At 28.6% G+C, this 19760-nt stretch overlaps 8 protein-coding genes across 8 annotated transcripts; 7 read left to right on the top strand and 1 right to left on the bottom strand. All coding sequences in view use genetic code 12, as the record gives it.

Annotated features, from left to right (window-relative positions):
* Positions 1–224: 224 nt before the first annotated feature.
* On the top strand, positions 225–3977 carry POM152 (Pom152p; the record flags this gene model as incomplete). Its single annotated transcript, XM_051756403.1, has 1 exon — positions 225–3977. The coding sequence occupies one exon, from the start codon at positions 225–227 to the stop codon at positions 3975–3977; it is 3753 nt and encodes a 1250-aa protein (XP_051615469.1).
* Positions 3978–5474: 1497 nt separating this feature from the next.
* Positions 5475–5852, bottom strand: PHHB (4a-hydroxytetrahydrobiopterin dehydratase; the record flags this gene model as incomplete). Its single annotated transcript, XM_051756402.1, has 1 exon — positions 5475–5852. One exon carries the CDS (start codon positions 5850–5852, stop codon positions 5475–5477), a length of 378 nt encoding a protein of 125 aa, XP_051615468.1.
* Positions 5853–6139: 287 nt separating this feature from the next.
* Positions 6140–8095, top strand: KGF55_001788 (uncharacterized protein; the record flags this gene model as incomplete). Its single annotated transcript, XM_051756401.1, has 1 exon — positions 6140–8095. One exon carries the CDS (start codon positions 6140–6142, stop codon positions 8093–8095), a length of 1956 nt encoding a protein of 651 aa, XP_051615467.1.
* Positions 8096–8618: 523 nt separating this feature from the next.
* ZCF9 (Zcf9p) lies at positions 8619–11243 on the top strand (the record flags this gene model as incomplete). The annotated part of the gene is made up of 1 exon (XM_051756400.1): positions 8619–11243. One exon carries the CDS (start codon positions 8619–8621, stop codon positions 11241–11243), a length of 2625 nt encoding a protein of 874 aa, XP_051615466.1.
* Positions 11244–11496: 253 nt separating this feature from the next.
* On the top strand, positions 11497–12540 carry KGF55_001786 (uncharacterized protein; the record flags this gene model as incomplete). Its single annotated transcript, XM_051756398.1, has 1 exon — positions 11497–12540. The coding sequence occupies one exon, from the start codon at positions 11497–11499 to the stop codon at positions 12538–12540; it is 1044 nt and encodes a 347-aa protein (XP_051615465.1).
* Positions 12541–13520: 980 nt separating this feature from the next.
* DFG5 (putative mannan endo-1,6-alpha-mannosidase) lies at positions 13521–14876 on the top strand (the record flags this gene model as incomplete). Its single annotated transcript, XM_051756397.1, has 1 exon — positions 13521–14876. One exon carries the CDS (start codon positions 13521–13523, stop codon positions 14874–14876), a length of 1356 nt encoding a protein of 451 aa, XP_051615464.1.
* A 213-nt stretch (positions 14877–15089) lies between these two features.
* On the top strand, positions 15090–16895 carry KGF55_001784 (uncharacterized protein; the record flags this gene model as incomplete). The annotated part of the gene is made up of 1 exon (XM_051756396.1): positions 15090–16895. The coding sequence occupies one exon, from the start codon at positions 15090–15092 to the stop codon at positions 16893–16895; it is 1806 nt and encodes a 601-aa protein (XP_051615463.1).
* Positions 16896–17616: 721 nt separating this feature from the next.
* KGF55_001783 (uncharacterized protein) lies at positions 17617–19492 on the top strand (the record flags this gene model as incomplete). The annotated part of the gene is made up of 3 exons (XM_051756395.1): positions 17617–17902; positions 18000–18137; positions 18255–19492. 3 exons carry the CDS (start codon positions 17617–17619, stop codon positions 19490–19492), a joined length of 1662 nt encoding a protein of 553 aa, XP_051615462.1.
* Positions 19493–19760: the final 268 nt, after the last annotated feature.

Raw genomic sequence — 19760 nt, 5'->3', positions numbered from 1 at the left:
CTTCTTGTAAGCTACTGTTGCATTTTCAATAAAAGTTTATCATTTATTGTAGTTCGTTTTAGACTCAGATCTCTTTTTTGCAACTAAAATGAAATCACGAAAAAAAAAAAAATTTATGTATGCAACCAAAAGTTTTGTTTACTTTCTAGTTTCAATTAGTATTTTAAATACAAACAGCATATACTACTTACAAGTAACATTCGCTGACATCAATTTCAAGCCATATGGAGCAGCAAAATGGAAGGAATTGGGAAAATAGAACACGTAAGCGTGGGAAGACTGCGCCATTAATACCTAGCAGTATACTAGATCAAGCATCACAACGAATATTTATTGTCTCACTATTTATATTAATTCAGACTTTCAAATTATATGATCTAATCCTACTAAAAACGGAGTTACCCTTGTCGAATGAATCATCTACAAATCTTACTAGTTTTTCCTTTGTTTTAAAATACACATTAATCGATGGATTATTTTTATGGATCTTGCCAATTTTAAATATTCAATATCTTACTTTTTCACCATCAAAAACATTATTATTCACATTATTATTGAACTTGATATCTATTTTTTTGGTCAGTTCATATGCATTACCACTATTAACAAATTTTTTACTACCGATTTGGAAATTTATACTGCAAAAGAAAGAGCTTAATATTATTGGAGAATCAATTTCAAAGTCAAAAGTAATTGATATAGATTCTCATTTCAAGGGAAAATTAACAATTCATTATTTACCAGACTCATCAGCCAAAATGAATCCATTTAACTTTGATCACGATTGTTTGGGTTCAGCTAACAATTTTGATTTTGGAATGCCAATTGAATTCAACACAAGTGCTGGAATAGGTTTCCTTCAAGTTCAACAAACCACACCTCAAAATGATATCTTATTACATAATTACACAGGTCACACATTAAACAAACTATTCAAAAAAGATTATACTAAATTTAACAAATTAAAAAATGCTAAAAAAGATTATGGGAATGTTTTCTACCTAGAATTTCCAATCAAGGAGCCTGGGATGTATAAATTAAAAAGTGTTTTGGATAGAAAAGGTAATAGTATTAGGTTGTATAAATCAGAATTTGAAATATCAAATTGTCCACTGGCAAAATTTTTTTATCCACCACATTTTGAATTTGATGCTAACTACAAATGTTTATCAACTTTTGAACAAAAATCATTTCCTGTACCATGGTTGGAAGTGTATGGACCAACTCCCCTGTTTGTGAACATTGACGTGAAACTTGATGGGAGAAAATTCAAGTCATTTAATGTAACAATCAAACAAGATGTTGATAACAGGTCCAAATCTAGAACAACTGATTACAATTACCTAACTCCTGTGAAACTATTAAGAAATTCGTTAGAACAATCAATTGTAGAAAACATAAATGATTCGGAAATTAAATCGAACTCAATATTGGAATTTCAATTATTATCAATCCGTGATTCATTTGGAAATGTACATAGATATCAACCACTTTCAAAAGATAAGGACGTATGGTTTAAATTAAATTTGAAGAGTAGCCCGACAATAAGCTTAATAGACTATAGCAAAGAGAAAAAACTATTAGTGAACGGCACCAAGACATTGCAAATCACTAGGTCAGATGAATTTACAGATGAAGATTTCCCTGTTAAAGTGATATTATCGCATAACGGTAAAAACAGCACAAAAATTTTTGAACTGAAAAAGCAATTAAAAGAAGGTATACAAGTAAATGAACCAGGTTCATATCAAATAATCACAGCTGATACGAAATTTTGTCCGTGCAAGATTGCAGAAACAGAGCCTATAACTATTGTTCAAGCTGAAATACCACAATTGAAAATAGTTGCGGAACAAGAAAGTGATAGATGTTTAGGGGTAGTGGGTTATAATTTCGATTTTAATTTTACAGGTGAAGCCCCATTTAAAGTCCAATATCAAATTTATTCAAATAAATCGGGTGTATTGAAACCTGTGGCGACCGACACTGGTAAAATCAATAGAGACTTGATATCACAAGATCATTCACATTCATTCAAATTTAAACCACCTAGCGAAGGGAGTTTCACTATTGTGTTCAACAATTTGAAAGATGTCAATTACTACGAAAAAGGATTTCCCTTGAGCGAAAGATATCAAACATATTTCAGACAAGCATCGGAAATATCATTACAGTCTAAAAGTCCAACAATTTATACATGTTATGGAGATACGGCCAAAATATCCATGAAATTTAAAGGCAATGGTCCTTTCTCGTTCGACTATGAGTATGTTGATCCACAAAATAGAAAGAGATTTGGATCAGTTATTAAAGTGAAAAATGTGACTAGTTACCTCGTTGAAACTCCTAAAAGTTTGATTGGTAAAAATTATGAAATAGAATTAAGTAATGCAAAAGATATACTAGGTTGTGATGCGAAAATAGTAAATCAAGATCGGGCAGTTAGGGTAGTCAGTAGACCTGATATTCCTGAGCTCGAATTACCAAAAGATAAAAAACAAATAGTTGATGGAGCATTTGTTGTTATCCCATTGAAGTACAAATCGTCGATTGGCTTAAGTGGTAATGATATCATTTATTTAAAGCATTGGAATCTTAATGGTGAAGACATGAAAATCCAAAAGGCTGACCTTCGAGGCTCTTCACTTAAATTATCGAATGAAGGAATCTATGCTCTTGAATCATTTGAAAATTTTGGGTGTAAAGGTAAAGTAATACATGCTGAACATAAAGTCATAATTACTTATTATGAAAAACCATCATTAACAATATCATCAACTGCTATACAGCATAGAGATGAATCTACAATTCAGTTAAAACCTGTTTGTAATGGTAAAGTTGCTGAATTGGATCTAACCTTAAAGGGAACTGCACCATTTTTAGTTGATTACGAAATAAAATTGCCAAACGGTCGAATAGAGGCACATACGATGACCGTAGAAAATCATGACATTAAGATCAAATTACCTACTCGAGAAAACGGTCAATATGAGCATAAGTTCAAAAGAATATATGATGCAAAGTATACAAAACATAGCGGAACTCAAGTCAATTTATATTCACCTACTGTAATTTATAAGGTCAATCAACTACCATCTGCTCAATTTATATCAGGCAAGCATTTTTCACAAATCTGTGAGAATAAACTAAATGATGATGATTTAATCATTAAACTTCCTATCAAATTAATAGGTTCATATCCATTTGATGTAGATGTCACTATCAAAAATGAAGAAACTGGAAAATCATATTCATTAACATTTAACAAAATTTATGAACCATTTTTACCATTAAGTAATATAAAATTTTTCACACTTGGTGATTATAGTATAACTATAGATAAAATTTCAGACCATAATGGTTGTACAAATTATCTTAAACTAGACTCAATCAAATATATCTTATCTATAACGGAACCACCAAATATATTCAAAACTTTACCTCAAGAAAAACATTATTGTGTTGGTGATCATGTTTCTTACACATTAACAGGTGTTCCCCCAATAACTATATACTACGAATACAATAATATCAACAGGAAAGCAGAACTGTACAATATTTTTAAAAGATTGGCGTCTAAACCAGGAATATTAAACATTAAAGCTTTAAAAGATTCAGGAGGAAATCAATGTTTAGTAAACTTCACAAAGAATATTGAAAAATCAAATTCATTACAATTACAAGTTCATGATTTACCAAGTGTAGAAGTTAACAAAGGTGATTATATTGTTGAAGATATACATCAAGGTGATCAAACAGAATTAGTATTTACTTTCATTGGAGAACCGCCGTTCAAATTAACTTACGTAAGAACGATTGATGTAAAAGAAGGTCACAAAAAAGTACGTAGAGTTGTAGAAAAAGAAACGATTAAGGATATTTGGGACTATCAATACATTGTATTAGCTAGTCTCGAAGGTACTTATGAAGCCATCGAGGTGGAAGATAAATTCTGCCGGGCTATAAAAACTATATAGAACAGACATCTAATATAATCTTATTAATAGCTTTGCAGTTTGTGTGTTTTAACGTCTTTTCATTGGAATTTTAGATCTTAGATTTTGTGTCTAAAACCTTATTTTTGTTACTATTAATAATAATGTGGCGAAAATAAATAAAATATGATAGTTCTTCATCATCACCCAAACGCTTGTTTCTAATTATCTACTTACAATATATTGTTTTGCTAGAAGTAGACGCAAATAACTATAGACAAAGCATATTTTGTTTTACATTTGTAGAATATAGGAATACAACAAATGAGCGATGGTATTATGCATGGATTGTTTACGAGATCGAAAACCCCTTAAACTTAAATTAATATTTTGTGTCAAGTTTAATTTAATAGTTGGATCTTGAATTAAATTTCTGGGAAATGCATTCACCTTCTTTTGATGATGAATAATTAATCGAAAAATTTTTTAACAAAAAAAAACCCAATCATTTTGCAATTTGTATACTGACCATCATTCAATGCATAACTCAGGTTGAAAATCATAATGATATACCGTATTACTTGAAAAAAGAAAAATTTTAAGACATATATTTTCAAATTTCATAGTGATGTGTTTAATTTAAAATAATTATAATAATACTACTTAATGCATACACGATTTTATAAATATTTCATGAAAGATTATCGACTTTAATGAGGAGTTATCAAAGTTGACATTGCAACCAAAGTAGTCACATAGTTAAGCAATCACTGACAAATTTTTGGAATTGTTTGCTATCGGTTTGACTTTAAATCTACAAACACTTTTGTAACACTCCAAAAATCTATACATTCTCATGTTTAATATTTAAATTTCAAAAATTTTCTATCAAATTCAATCACATCCAATCAATCAAAATCAAAAATGAACTTCAATCATACCACATTAGGATATTCAAAACCATTAAAATCGATTTATGTGGACCAAACTGTTCGACGATCTATTTTGAAAGAACTTCAAAATCAAATGCCAACAGTTCACAATCACATTGAACATAAAGTCGGTGATCTGATTCTCGAAAATATTGAAGAACAAGCGCATATGATAATCAACCTCTTTTTATGAGTATTTACAAATAAATTTATCTGCTGAATTTTTTACAAATAATTTTTGTACACTGGAAGCCATTATGGGGGAAATATAAATATGTCTTCTTATCAGGTTTGAGCCCATATTATTTTTAAGGCATTATAATTTCGGCAATATTAAACTCTCATTCTGTCTTCAGCTAATCGACTTTTAAGAACTGTTATTTCATTATTGGTCGACTCCATAATAATGTGTTTACGTTTGTTTTTTAAAAATAAATTTGGTTTGTCCATTTTAATTTGCTCAGCATTGTTCATTTGGTTCCAAAATCGAATTTTGATCTTTCAAATTTTTGAGTTTAGCTTCAATATCTGTTCTTTTTTACTTGATCGTCTCCAACTTATCTGTACTCTTAATAAATCAGGATCATTGTATGCGTTTTTGTCAATATTAGTTGGAGGATTGTTTTGGTTGATTTTCTGATATTAAATTATAATATTCTTTATGTATAGCTTCAGCCAAAGTAATATCTTTGTCAGTTATTTTGTTACCAACATCATGAGTAGTCAATTCAATATCTATCTTGTTATATGTTGTTGTTATAGTCGGATGATGTTTTAATATATCTGCTTGTTTGGCAATTAAATTCAAAAAATTCCAGGTCCTTTTGAAATTCTTTAATTTATATTGAACAATTAAATTTTGAGATGGGGTAGTGGAACTATTTATTGTTTTCAATGACCAATGAGGTTGACCAAATGAATTAATCTTTGATAAAGCTGTTTGAATTTTACCATCCAGCAATTTAGTATATAGATTTTTAGACATTAATTGGTTTTAATGATGATTTCTCATACTCGGTAGAATTCATGAAAATGATTTCGTGATAGAATCTGACACAAACTCAATTTCATCAATCATCAAAGAAAAAATATTTACGAATAAGAAAACAGTGAAGTTTAAAATATAGTATCACTTAAATAAATACAAATCACAGTTCTGAGAGAATATTACTCGATTGAACCTTCAACTACATTTAAAAATCAAAAGCTGACTTAAGAAGCATATCAAATAAAACATATATCAGTCTCCATGATTCAAAAGAGCTGAAAGTTATGGTATCAGCTTTATATGTTTTACATATTCCAATAAACAATGATTATGTCATATCAGATTCATCAAATTTTCAATGTTTAATAAGTAGAAGATTTCATGAAGATCATATACCCGAGGATCTAATCATATTGAATATATTTTATAAAAAAATCATAAAGTCATTAAAAGAAGATCTTGCACCAGTTTTATTTATTGATAATTTATCATATATTTACATCAGATGCGATAATGATATTTGGATCTTGGCAACGACTAATAAAAATGAAAATGTAATGCTGGTCATTATGTTTTTAAGGAATTTTCAACTAATACTACAACATTATTTATGTAAAAATAAAGCTAAACATCATTCTCAACAAAGCCTAACAAGGGAAGTATTGTTAGACAATTCAGTATTGATATCGGAATTAATTGATGAATGTTTAGATTTTGGGGTTCTTCAAATAACAGATTACAAATTACTAGAGGAATATATAAAAGTTGAACCAAATTTACCAAAGATCGATCAAGGTGAAGAATCTGAAAGTGAAGATTCTAATTATAGTAGTGAAGATGAAAACATAAAATCAAATGGGAAGAGCAAAAATAAAAATAAAAAAGATCAGAACAAAAAGGATATAAAGTCTACTCACAATCAAGCTGTTAAAACGGACGTTCTAGAAAAACAACCGAATGTGATTAATAGTTCAATTCTACGTACTTATTCATCAGCTATAAATTGGAGACCAAAAGGTATATTTTATGCCAAAAATGAGATTTTCATAGATATCATTGAAGACTGTGAATTTATATATGATATACAGACTTCGACAATAAAGAGAAATGAAATATATGGAACTTGTATTGTGAAGTCTTTTTTGTCAGGTATACCAATATGCAGAGTTGGGTTCAATGAAAATTACATGTCATCAATTGGAAATGATGACGAAGCAGTTATTGAAGCTACAAGACATGATGAGGAAGAAGAATTACCTGAAAATCAGATTGGTGATGATAATACTTTGATTGATGAAGACGAAATGGATGATGTTGCACTGCAATCTTCACTGCAAGTTTCATTACTTTCAAATAAATCACAACCACGTCATAAAATACCCATAAGAAATATACAATTTCATCAATGTATTGAATTATCTAAGATATATCGAGAAAACATTGTCACATTCATACCACCTGATGATAAATTTGTTTTAATGACATATCATGTTGAACAACATAAAAATAAAAAAAAGTTACCTTTAATTTTGATTAAACCAATTTTTAAAATTGACAAGATCAATGAGAAGTTACAAGTCATGTGTACATTAACTACAAATTTCCCCAGAAGAAGACATTGTAGAAGTTTATTAATCAGAATTCCATTAAATCCTTTTTATTTTGATGTCAATCTTTCTGATACAGATTTGAAATATAAAACAGAAAATGGTGAAGTTTCTTTTAAATTTGATAGTATGGAAATAATTTGGAAAATTGAAAGTATTGATGGTAAAAAATCAGTTAGAATGATGTGTGAATTATCTTTATTAAATTCTAAATATATAAAATTGCAAAATATATCAGATTTTATATTTAGAAAAGTGGATAAAGAAAATTTGACAAAGATTAATGATGAAAATTCAGATATTGATGCAATGAATGAATTAGATGATTTTTATGGAGTTAATGGTAATGATAGATCAACTTCAAATAAACAAATGTTACAAAAAATTAAACATAAATTTACAAGTGATGATATTATTGTGACATTTAAAATTCCCATGTTTACATATTCTGGATTGAAGTTATCTTATCTATCTGTTAAAGAAGAACAACTAGAATATTCATGTTTTCCATGGATTAGATATTTGACTAAAAGCTCGGATAAGATTGGTGAAATAAATGATAATGAAGTTATAAATGGCTCAAATTGTATGTATAGATTTAAATTAGGGGTAGATTGTTTTATTATTGAGTAAATTTAATAGAGTTCAATAAAAAGTTTTAGGTGATTAGATAAAATCTCTTGAGCAAAGGGTTAGTAATTGTTTTGCTGCATGTGTTTGATATCTCTCTAAGTTTGACAAAATGTTTGAAGAAACATGAACTTTGTGTGTACTTTTAACTTATTATTATGCATTATATTTATCTCTCCTATTATATCTGGGAACTTTTTCCTAAAACGGTCACGATAAACGAATCTCTTATCTATTGAACATAACTTTGGAGTGCATTATCTATTGAGAACAGATAATGATAATAATATATCAGTCTCGTAATCCATTGATACTATCTCGTAATAATTTCCAAAATTTATTGTAATAATAATTACTAGATAAGTTATTAAACTATGAAATAGTAACGTCCGCCTGCATTTTCATTTTGAAACCGCTATAATTATACTTTTACAGTTATGAATTTACATCCCATTGAACCATATTCAATTTCATAATATTTACATCCTAAATATCATTCGATCAATTCCAATAATCCGTAAGACTTATGTCTTCAACAACTAGTTTAAAATCTAATGCTACAACTACTATATCTAATACATCAAATGGTACGAATAAAAAAATCCCCGCTTCAAATTTTAAACCAAGAACAAAATCAAGAAATGGATGTTTAACATGTAAAAAGAAAAGACTTAAATGTGATGAAACAAAACCAACATGTTTGAATTGTAAAAAAAAGAAAATAGAATGTGGTGGATATGCAACAAATTTTAAATGGAAACTGTTTAATGAAAAAGATAAATCAAATATAAATCAAAATTTTTTACAGAAACATTTAGAATTGGCTAGTTTTTCAGTTACTGGTAGATCAATTGATGAAATTACGAAAGAAAATGATTTGATTTCTAAAGGTTTCAATCCTGATTCAGCAAAGAGTATACCTACGGTGAATACCGACAGTCAAATTTCAACTCCCTCCAGTCTACCACACTCACAACAATTGCAACAACAACAACAACAACAACAACAACAACACTTGGGACAGCATCAACAAGCTCAACAAGATCAGATTCAACCAAATCATCATCAGCAGCTGCAACCACAACAACCACTGCATCAGCGAAGATATAGTTATGCAAACATACCAAATCAATCATCTCCTACATCATCCGTTTTACATAGATCATACTCAGATCTGTCTCCAAATTTTGATCTAAGATCTATTGGAAATAATGATTTAAAATCATTGGCAGATGCAGCAGTAGTTGAAATTGAAAAACTGCAAACACCAAAAGAAACTTTATTTTCATCAAATTTTGAAAATTTAATTAATCAACCTAATCAATCGATACCAAAGAAAAATTATAATAATAAAACTGATGATTTTGAAATTAATTTAACTCCTTCATTATCTGCTATTTTAAATTTTGCTTTTAATTCAGAAGAAATTGATGTTCAATCAATTGAAACATTAAGTCCTTTAAATTTAAATAATAAACCATTACTTATACAAGAATTTTCAAATCCATCAACTCCTGCTCCTCCTAATTTTGATAATAATAAATCATTAATTAAAACCGCTGAACAAGAACAAATAATATATCTTTATTCTGAATACACATCCGGATTAATGTCTATAAAAAATGGTATACATGAAAATCCATGGAGAAATATGATTTTACCATTAGCTACTAGATATAATTGTTTATATAATTCTATAGCATCAATGACTATGTTTCATTTAGCTGGTTCAAATGGAATTGTTTCATCAACAAAAGAATTAAAATCAAGAGGTTATAATTATATGAAACGTTGTATATTTGAATTAGCAAGTGGATTATCAAAAAAGGAAAATGATGGAGAAAAAGAATTACCAAGTGATATTGCATTAGTTACGTGTTTAAATTTATCAAATTGTGAAATTTGGGATACTCATATATCAAGTGGAATAGCTCATTTAAAAGGAGCTAAAAGTATTATTAATAAAATATTAACGTTATTAAAAGATGAACAAACAAGAATTAGAACAAATAAAATTGAAAATAATAATTCAATAAATAATGATTCATTTCAACTTAAAAATAAATTAGTATTAATTGATCAATTTGAATATGAAAAAATGTGTCATGATTGTATTACAAAGCCTGATATATTAGCAATACCAAAAAGTATACATTTTTTATTTAATATATGGATTTATTTTGAAGTATTAGCTCAAATGACAAATGATTCAAGTTGTGATGAAAAGGGAGTAGATTTGGTAGCTGTTATTACATCAATGTTAAATCATGAAAATAAGAATAAAATTGAAATTAAATCACCACTGGAAATAAGTGAATCATCAACTGATAAATTATATAATTTTTTTGATGAATTTGATGATTTTAATTATGATTCAGAAATGGTTGATCCTTTATTAGGATGTGGTCAATCATTATTTTCAATATTAGGTAAAGTTGCAACTTTAGTTTCTAAAATACGTAAAAATAAATCAACAACTGGTAAACACAGAAAAAGAAATACATTAAATACAATAACTCATGCAACAGATTTAAAACATTCATTAACTGAATGGAAACCAACAATAAATTCAAGAAAATTAGAAAATAATGAAGAAGATAATAATAATTCAAAAACTTGGGATTTAACTTCATGTTTAGCAACAGCTGAAGCATATAGATATGCAGCATTATTATTTTTACATCAAGCAGTTCCTGAAATTCCATCATTACTGTCTCATATATTAGCTGAAAAAATTTTTGTTTTATTAGCTTCAATACCAAAATCTTCAAATACTTATATTGTTCATATTTTCCCATTATTAGTTAGTTCATGTGAAGCAGAAATTGGAGAAGAAAGAGAATGGTGTAAATCAAGATGGAAAGTTTTATCAGATAAAATGTGGATTGGAAATGTTGATAGAACTTTTGAAGTTGTAAAAGAAGTTTGGAAAAGGAAAGATGAATTAAAAATTAAATCAAATAATAATAATAATAATGAAGATGTTAATAATATTAATAATAATAATAATCCTTTACATGGTTTAATGTCAATTATAAATAACGATCAACCTAATAATCATATAAATCCTGATTCTTGTGGATTTATAAATTCTAAAACTCATTGGTCAAATGTTATGAGAGAATGGGGTTGGGAAGTTTTGTTAGGATAAACAAAGAGTAGATGTTAATGAGTTACGAAATATAAAATATTTATTGAAGATTTTAATCTGTTTTTCAACTTTTCTCTTTTTAAAAAGATACCGTTCTGCCGTTTCAGATGTTCTGAAGAATTAAGTAATTTTGCATAACGAGTCAAGCGCAACTATGTAAGTTGACTCAAATATTGAAATATTATACCATGTCAATTTTGCAATTTGATAATCTGATTTCCTACTACTTGTCAGACCATTTTTCATATCATCCATGATTCAATTGACTAGAAACGGTATATTAAAATCTAATTTTAATCAATTTATAAGGAAAGTAACAACAAAATCACATTTAGCTTCAAATCCTTTCAATGTTGAAAATATGCAAATGATAAGAGAATCAAAAAATCAATTTCCAAAACCAAATTTTATTAGTTTTGATTTATTTGGTACATTATATTATCCTAAGAAATCAATACCTGAACAATATTATGATATACTGAAACATGAATTTGGTATATCATTACCTGCTCAAACAATAGCTGAAAAATTCCCTAAGATATATAAAGAAATGATGATTGAATATCCAAATTATGGTAAAGGTAATCCAAAATTTGAAAATACAGATTCTTGGTGGGAAGAACTTATAAAAAGAATTTATAAAACAAATGATTCCAAAATAGATGATGAAAAATTAAATGCTTTAGCTTATAGATTAATCCATCATTTTACAAGTAATGAAGCTTATTCATTATATCCTGATGTTTTGCCAACTTTAAAATTTTTAAAAAATAAAGGTGTAAGATTAGTTGCGTGTAGTAATTCAGATGAAAGAGCTTTAACAATATTAGAATCATTAGGTATAAAACAATTTTTCCATTGTAATGAAATTTTACATTGTGATAATGTATTTTTAAGTTATAATTTAGATCATTTAAAAGGTGAAAAAATATTTTATGATAAAGTTGCAATGATTGAATATAAATCTGAAATTAATTCAAATTATTCAAAAAAGCATGTACCAGTTGAATTTTTAACTGGTTGTTATCAAATTGGTGATAATTATAATGAGGATTTCATTGGATCAATAAAAGCTGGTTGGAATGGTGTATTATTAGATAGAAATGGTTCTCATAGTCTTAATTTAACAAAAAATAGAGAAAGTAATCCAAAATATGATGCTTGTGCTTTAAGTCTGCAAGAAAAAGAATTGAGTAATAATAATGATGAAGATGATAATGAACCATTAGTTTTAGCTAATAATAGAATAGTTATTACTAATTTGGAACAGTTATTGAAGTTATTTGATTGGAATTGATTTAATACGTGTATATAGATTATTGAAGTAAGCATAATATGTCAGTTCTTTACTTTTGGCCCTTTGACATCTCCATTTACCTATGTGTTCTAGTTGGGTCTCGAAAATATTAATTTTGTTTGGATAAGTTCTTCATCAAAACTATGTTGATTGATTCATTTTTCTCCTTATTAAGATCCTAATTTTAGATCTAACCTTTTGTTTACAATAATAAATAAATTTAAGTCATTATACATAATGTAAGATCTATATCATCAATCTATGATTCAAATTTACAGAAGTACAATTCAACTCTGTTTACAAAAGGTAGAGTTGGAGAAAGTAGTAATAAATTAAGTAATACTAGTCCATCAAAAGCAAAACTCGTCTATTTAACAATTACATGAATTTAATAAAATTTGACGTCATTGATCAAGAGAAACTAGCTTAGTTTCATATTTCTTAGATTATCGCTCTTTTCTTGTTGTTTTTGTATGTGCTTTAGTACAATTTAACAGGTGCTTGTTACCGTGCACCTCTTATATATTATAAAGTTACTTACGTAGGTTTGTTGGTTGGTCACTGTGATTATTTCTACTTACCATAGTTAATAGCATCATATTTATCAGTAGTTAATACTTTAATAGTCGTAGTTACTATAATTCATTAGTAAGTGATACTACCGAAAAAATAAAAATTTAAAATTATCAAGACATTTTAAAACAGTATAGAAAAATACAGAAACTCAGCCAACAAAGGGGAGAATTTTATAAAAATATTACCAAATCGTTACTTTACTTAAATTTGTCAACTGTTTAAAACCTTTTCAAGATTATATTTAAAAGCTTATGATAACTTGTTTTTGGAATAAAATTTAAATCAAATATCTACAGTACTATTCCTATACTTCCAATTAGGCAAATCCATTTAATTTATACAAAACTTTTCCTATACCAAAAAATTACACAACCAGTTGAATCTGGGACAATCACATATTCAAAATGCTTGTATCTCATAGACTAATATTTATACTAAATTTATTATTTATATCCCTTGTATCTTCCATTGATATAACAGTTCAAAGTACTGATTCAGTATGTTCTGCTGCAAAAATAGTTGCAGATGGTATGTGGAATTATTATGAAGGTTTTAAATATGGTGGAACTGTTGGTATGTTTGCACCACCCAATTATTGGTGGAATGCAGGTGAAGCATTTGGAGGTTTAGTTGATTATTTTACATTTTGTGATCCAGATAATTCTACTTTAAAAGGTTGGATTCACGATGCAATGTATCATCAAGCAGGTGATAAATATGATTATATTCCAGCTAATCAATCAATGACTGAAGGTAATGATGATCAAGGTGTTTGGGGTATGGCTATTATGCAAGCAGTCGAAAGAAATTTTACAAATCCAGATTCTCATTCATGGTTAGAAATGACTCAAGCAGTATTTAATACTATGAATGCAAGATGGGATGATGAACATTGTGGTGGAGGTTTAAGATGGCAAATTTTCACATGGAATTCAGGTTATAATTATAAAAATTCAATTTCAAATGGTTGTTTATTTCATCTTGCTGCAAGATTAGCAAGATATACAGGTAATACAACAGTATATGTTGAAGCAGCAGAAAGAGTTTGGAAATGGATGGATGATGTTAAATTTTTAACTGAAGAAGATAATGGTAATTTTAGAGTTTATGATGGTGCAAATATTGATGAAAATTGTACTAAAGTTACAGATTTAAGATGGTCATATACTTATGGAGTATTTATGAGTGGATGTGCTTATTTATATAATATAACTGGTGATGAAATTTGGAAAACTCGTACTGAAGAAATTATTGAAGCTTCATTATCATATTTTTTTAATAATCAAATTATGCAAGAAACTACTTGTCAACCTTCAAATTTATGTAATAATGATCAAAGATCTTTCCGTTCATTATTTGCTAGATGTTTAGGTTTAACAATGTTGATAATTCCAGAATTTGAAGATCAAATTAGACCTTATTTGGAAAAAAGTGCTGGAGGTGCAGCTCAATCTTGTTCAGGTGGGTCCGATGGTGTAACTTGTGGTGAAAATTGGTCACATTCTGGATGGGATGGTGTTTATGGATTAGGTGAACAAATGTCAGCATTAGAAACAATAATGTCATTAGTTGTTAAACATCCTTTAAGTGTTGAAACTGGTGGACAAAATAGAAGTAATTTTGCTGCTGGATTGGATTCAGAAGATAGTGAAAATAAAAATAAAATTGATGTTACTTCAAAAGATAGAGGAGGAGCTATTGCTCTTACAGTTATTGTTCTTGCAATACTACTTGGAGGTCTGATTTGGATGTTATTTTAAAACTTTGAAAGATTTTATATGTAAAATAGGTGAAATTGATGAAAATTTAAATTTTTATATTCTATTGAAAACTTGTAGATGTATTTGCGCAATAACATTACTAAATTCGTATTATCATTTAAGTCCGAGAATACTGAAAAATTCAACTTGGAACAAGCAATCCTTGTCTCACGACTCTTAATTCAAATATCAAGCATTATACCTCCAAACTAAATGGTTTTATTCACATCAATTAATAACCTAGCGAATGTTAATAATGGTGCAGCATTTAGGCGAAGGAAATTATTCATACCTCCTTCAACGAGGCAACCAATGTTTAAATATGGAGAAGATGAAGATGATAGATCATTTTTAAGTTTAATTGAAAATGGTTCAGTTTTTGAAGAAGAAGAAGATATAAGTGATACAGCAAGTGTTAGTACTTCAAGATCATTACCTGAATCATTAAGTAGTGCACATACAAATGAAGATCAAGAACTGTTTCATTCATGGTTAGTTGAAGAACATAATCGTAGAATTTCAGAAATTGAAGAAGAAGAAGATATGTTAAATGCAAATATATATGGTCATAGAGGTAGAAGGCGATCAAGTATAACATCTTCAAAATATTCACAAGGTTGGGAAGATTTTATGAAAATTAAAACAAATTATATTCATGAAAGTTATGTATTATTTCGTCATGCTACTCCATTAATTATTACATTTATATTAGAACATTTTTTTTCAATTGTTTGTTTAATTGTTGTTGGTAAATTGGGGACTGATGAATTAGCTGCTGTAAGTCTTGCAACAATGACTTCAACTATAACATTTGCAATATTTGAAGGAATTGCAACTTCTTTAGATACTTTATGTCCACAAGCTGTTGGAGCAAGAAATTATGAAATGATGAGTCTTTATGTTCAAAGATGTATAATGTTTTCATGGACTGTATTTATACCGTGTGGTTTATTTTGGTGGTTTAGTCCATATTTTTTAAAATATATTATTGATAATGAAAATGTAGTACATTTAACTTCAACATTTTTAAGAATTTTAATTTTAGGAGCTCCAGCTTATATATTTTTTGAAAATTCAAAAAGATTTTTACAAAGTCAAGGAATATTTGAAGCAGGTACTGGAGTTTTATTCATTAGTGCTCCTATTAATATTGGTTTATCTTGGTTTTTGGTATGGAATTCAAAATTTGGATTGGGATATATTGGATCACCAATTGCAACTGTTATAAATTTTTGGATTATGTCAATCTTGTTAGTATTATATGTAAGATTTATTGATGGTAAAAAATGTTGGTTTGGTATAGCTTCTATAAAAGATATATTTTCTGATTGGGGTCAAATTGGTCATTTAGCACTTCCAGGTGTCGTAATGATTGAATCAGAATATTTGGCTTATGAAATCATGACTTTATTTGCATCATATTTTGGAACTACAGCTTTAGCTGCTCAAAGTGCAGTTGCCAGTATAGCGTCTATTGCATATATGGTTCCATTTGCAGTGAGTATAGCTGCATCGACGAGAATTGCCAATTTTATAGGGGGTCAAAATCTAGCTGGATCATTAATATCAACAAAAGTTGCAATGTTGGGAGCTTTAGTTGCATCAAGTACAAATTGTTTAATTTTATTTACTTTTAGAACTCATTTAGCTCATATTTTTACAGATGATCCAAAAGTAGTTAATTTGATTGAAAATTTATTACATCCTTTAGTTGCGATTTTACAAATTTTTGATGGTATTGCATCTGTAAATAGTGGGATCTTAAGAGCTCAAGGATTACAAAAAATCGGGGGACTTATTAATTTTATAGCATATTATGCATTTGCATTACCTTTAGCATTAATTTTAAGTAAAGTAATGGGCTATAAATTATATGGATTATGGATTGGAGTAGGTTCAGGAATGTTGATTATTGCATTAAGTACATTTTTTGTTATTCTTTTCAGTGATTGGGATCAAATTTTTATGCAAGCTGGATTGTTGAATGAATCCGATGATGATGATGATAATGAGTTATAGCATATTTTTGTAAAAGTAGAATAGTCACTAAAATAAAAGTATATCTTGTCTGGTTTTACATCTCGTCTACTCCTGGAATTATCTTTAAAAACCTTGCTCGTTTATAATCAAACTGGCACTGATCTAATCTATCATGACACAAAAAAAGATCAATTTAGTGTAAAGTAAACTCCCTTAAATTATTTGCATTGTGTTACCCTTTTTAGACACAAGTTCCAGATCAAATTCTATTTTAAGTTGACCTTATCAGAAGTATAATATTGTCAATTAATGTAAGATGCACAAAATATTGTTATCTATATCACAAAATCAGGACAGTTGAGGGGATTGAAAGAACCGAATCTCATTATGATCGGTAAAGGGTTGGGCAAATGCAAATGTTCATGTTAATAAAGATTTGGAACTAAATCATTCGAAATTGAATACTTAACAGTGAGTTTCAGGTAGAAGTTTGGAAATAAAAATGAATATAAAGAAACATGGAACACAAGAATGTTTGACTTAAACTAGATATTAAATAATATTTTATTCTGTACCACAAGATAAGTAAATCCACATAAGGATTTGTAAAGCTTGGATTAACATTCATATAATAGATATAATATTGAAAGTGAAGGATGCAAAAATCATATATATAGTTCAACGATTTAATCGAAAATGACATTTAGTTGAATCTTGCTCAATTCTTAGAGACAACAATCAAATACTAAGTTGATAACTTATGTCATCATCATTGAACAAGAAAGAGTCCTCTGGCTCAGAAGATTTGGTTAAAGGTTCTGTCTATCAAATAACTTCAAACTCAATTCGTTTTCCAACTACAAGTGTTCGACATTTGGATTCAGTAGTGGATGAAAAAAATGCTTCAAAATTATTAAAAGAAGCTCAAGCTAATTTAAAATATTCTGCAAACACTGGTTATGCTCCTGAGTTAAGAAGAGATTTTAATGTACTTTCGTTACTAGGTATTGGATTTGGTATAACAAATTCATGGTATGGTATAAGTGGTATGTTTTTGACAATCAATTGACTGACTATAAGATAATGGTTTTACTAGTCATTCCTTGAATTTTAAATCGTGACATGATACTAACGTAGTAAAAGGTGCAATGATTGCAGGTATCTCTGGTGGGTCAACTTTGATTTTATATGGTATTATTATTTTGGCAATTGTTGGGATGTGCATTGCTGTTACGCTTTCAGAAATGTCTAGTATTATGCCTCACGCGCTGGCTCAAATATGTATGTTCAAAATTACAATTGGACTTTCTGTTTCAATCATATATAAAAAAGAAATGTAATACTAACAATTTCAAGATTGGGCAATGAAGTTGTCACCACCAAAGTACTCAAAGATAGTCGGATATGTTACAGGTATTTTAGCATGGTTAGGAAGTGTCTTCACTGGTGCTGCAGTTACAATGACTATGGCTTCTGCAGTGACTGGTATGTACGTTTTATACAATCCAACAACGGAAATTAAAAGCTGGCAAATATTTTTATGTTATGAAATTTTTCTTATCTTATTGATTCCTTTTAATCTTTGGGAAAGACCATTACCTGCTATAAGTACAGCCACATTATATATTTCCTTACTATCATTTTTTATCATAATAGTTGTTGTGCTTTCAATGCATAGTGGAGAATTTCAAGATGCAAAAGTGGTATTCACGGAGTTTAATAATTCCACTGGTTGGAACTCATCAGCAATTGCATTTATTATTGGTCTCGTTAATCCTAATTGGGCATTTTCGTGTCTTGATGCAGCTACACATATTGCGGAAGAAACTTTACATCCTGAAACTCAAATACCTATAGCTATAATTGGAACAGTTGTAGTTGGATTTATTACTGCTTTCTCCTATTGTGTTGCTATGTTCTTTAGTATAAATGATATTGAAGGAATCATGACTTCAAATACTGGAGTTCCTATAATGGATATTTTTTATCAAGCTACTAGTTCAAAAGCTGCAGCAGTTGGATTACAATGTTTAATCTTATTAACAGCATTTTCATGTAACATTGGTTGCCATACTTGGTCGTCACGTATTGCATACTCCTTTTCAAGAGATAATGGTTTACCCTTTTCAAAATATTGGGCTAAAGTGAACGAACGTACAGGTACAGTTGTCAATGCACATGTCATGAGTTGTGTCTTAAATGGTATAATCGGTTTGATCTACTTGGGTTCATCTTCAGCTTTCAATTCAATTTTAGTTTGTTGTGTTACATTCTTATTACTATCATATATGATTCCTACATTGTTTTTAATTCCTCAAAGAAATACAATCAAACATGGACCTTTTTGGATGAATAAGTTCGGTATCGGTTTAACTTGTAACTTTGTGACATGTGCTTGGGCTATTTTTGCATTTGTTTTTTATAATTTTCCTACTGTCATGCCAGTTTCAGGTGGAAATATGAATTATTCATCGGTTGTTGTTGGTATCGTCTTGATCATTTGTGTAGGTGACTGGTTTATCAGAGGTAGGAGAGAATTTGTTGATGTTAGAGAAAGAGAACAATACAAGGATGAATTAGCCGACCAATTATCAAATCAAATATCAAATATTGAAGTAGTGATGTCTCGTCAATAGAATTGGATTTATATTTATATTAGTATGTTTTATCTTTACTTATTAGCAATTTATGATGTTATTTACTATGTTATTAATCTACAATTATAACCACTTCATTCTCCTATTACAGAATGACAAACTCTATTTGAACTATCTTAACTGATGTTTGACTGAAAAACAATTTATTTACAGCTTCGAATTCCTTTGGGTCTTCCTGTTTTACCTTTGTTTAATATCAACAGATTTTGTGTATGTATTAAAAAATTTAGTTTTATTATTTTATATT

The sequence above is a fragment of the Candida pseudojiufengensis genome (genome assembly GCF_024610245.1).
Source record: "Candida pseudojiufengensis strain CBS 10847 chromosome Unknown scaffold8, whole genome shotgun sequence".
Classification (NCBI taxonomy): domain Eukaryota; kingdom Fungi; phylum Ascomycota; class Pichiomycetes; order Serinales; family Debaryomycetaceae; genus Lodderomyces; species Lodderomyces pseudojiufengensis.
This window is presented reverse-complemented; position numbering and strand designations above follow the sequence as displayed.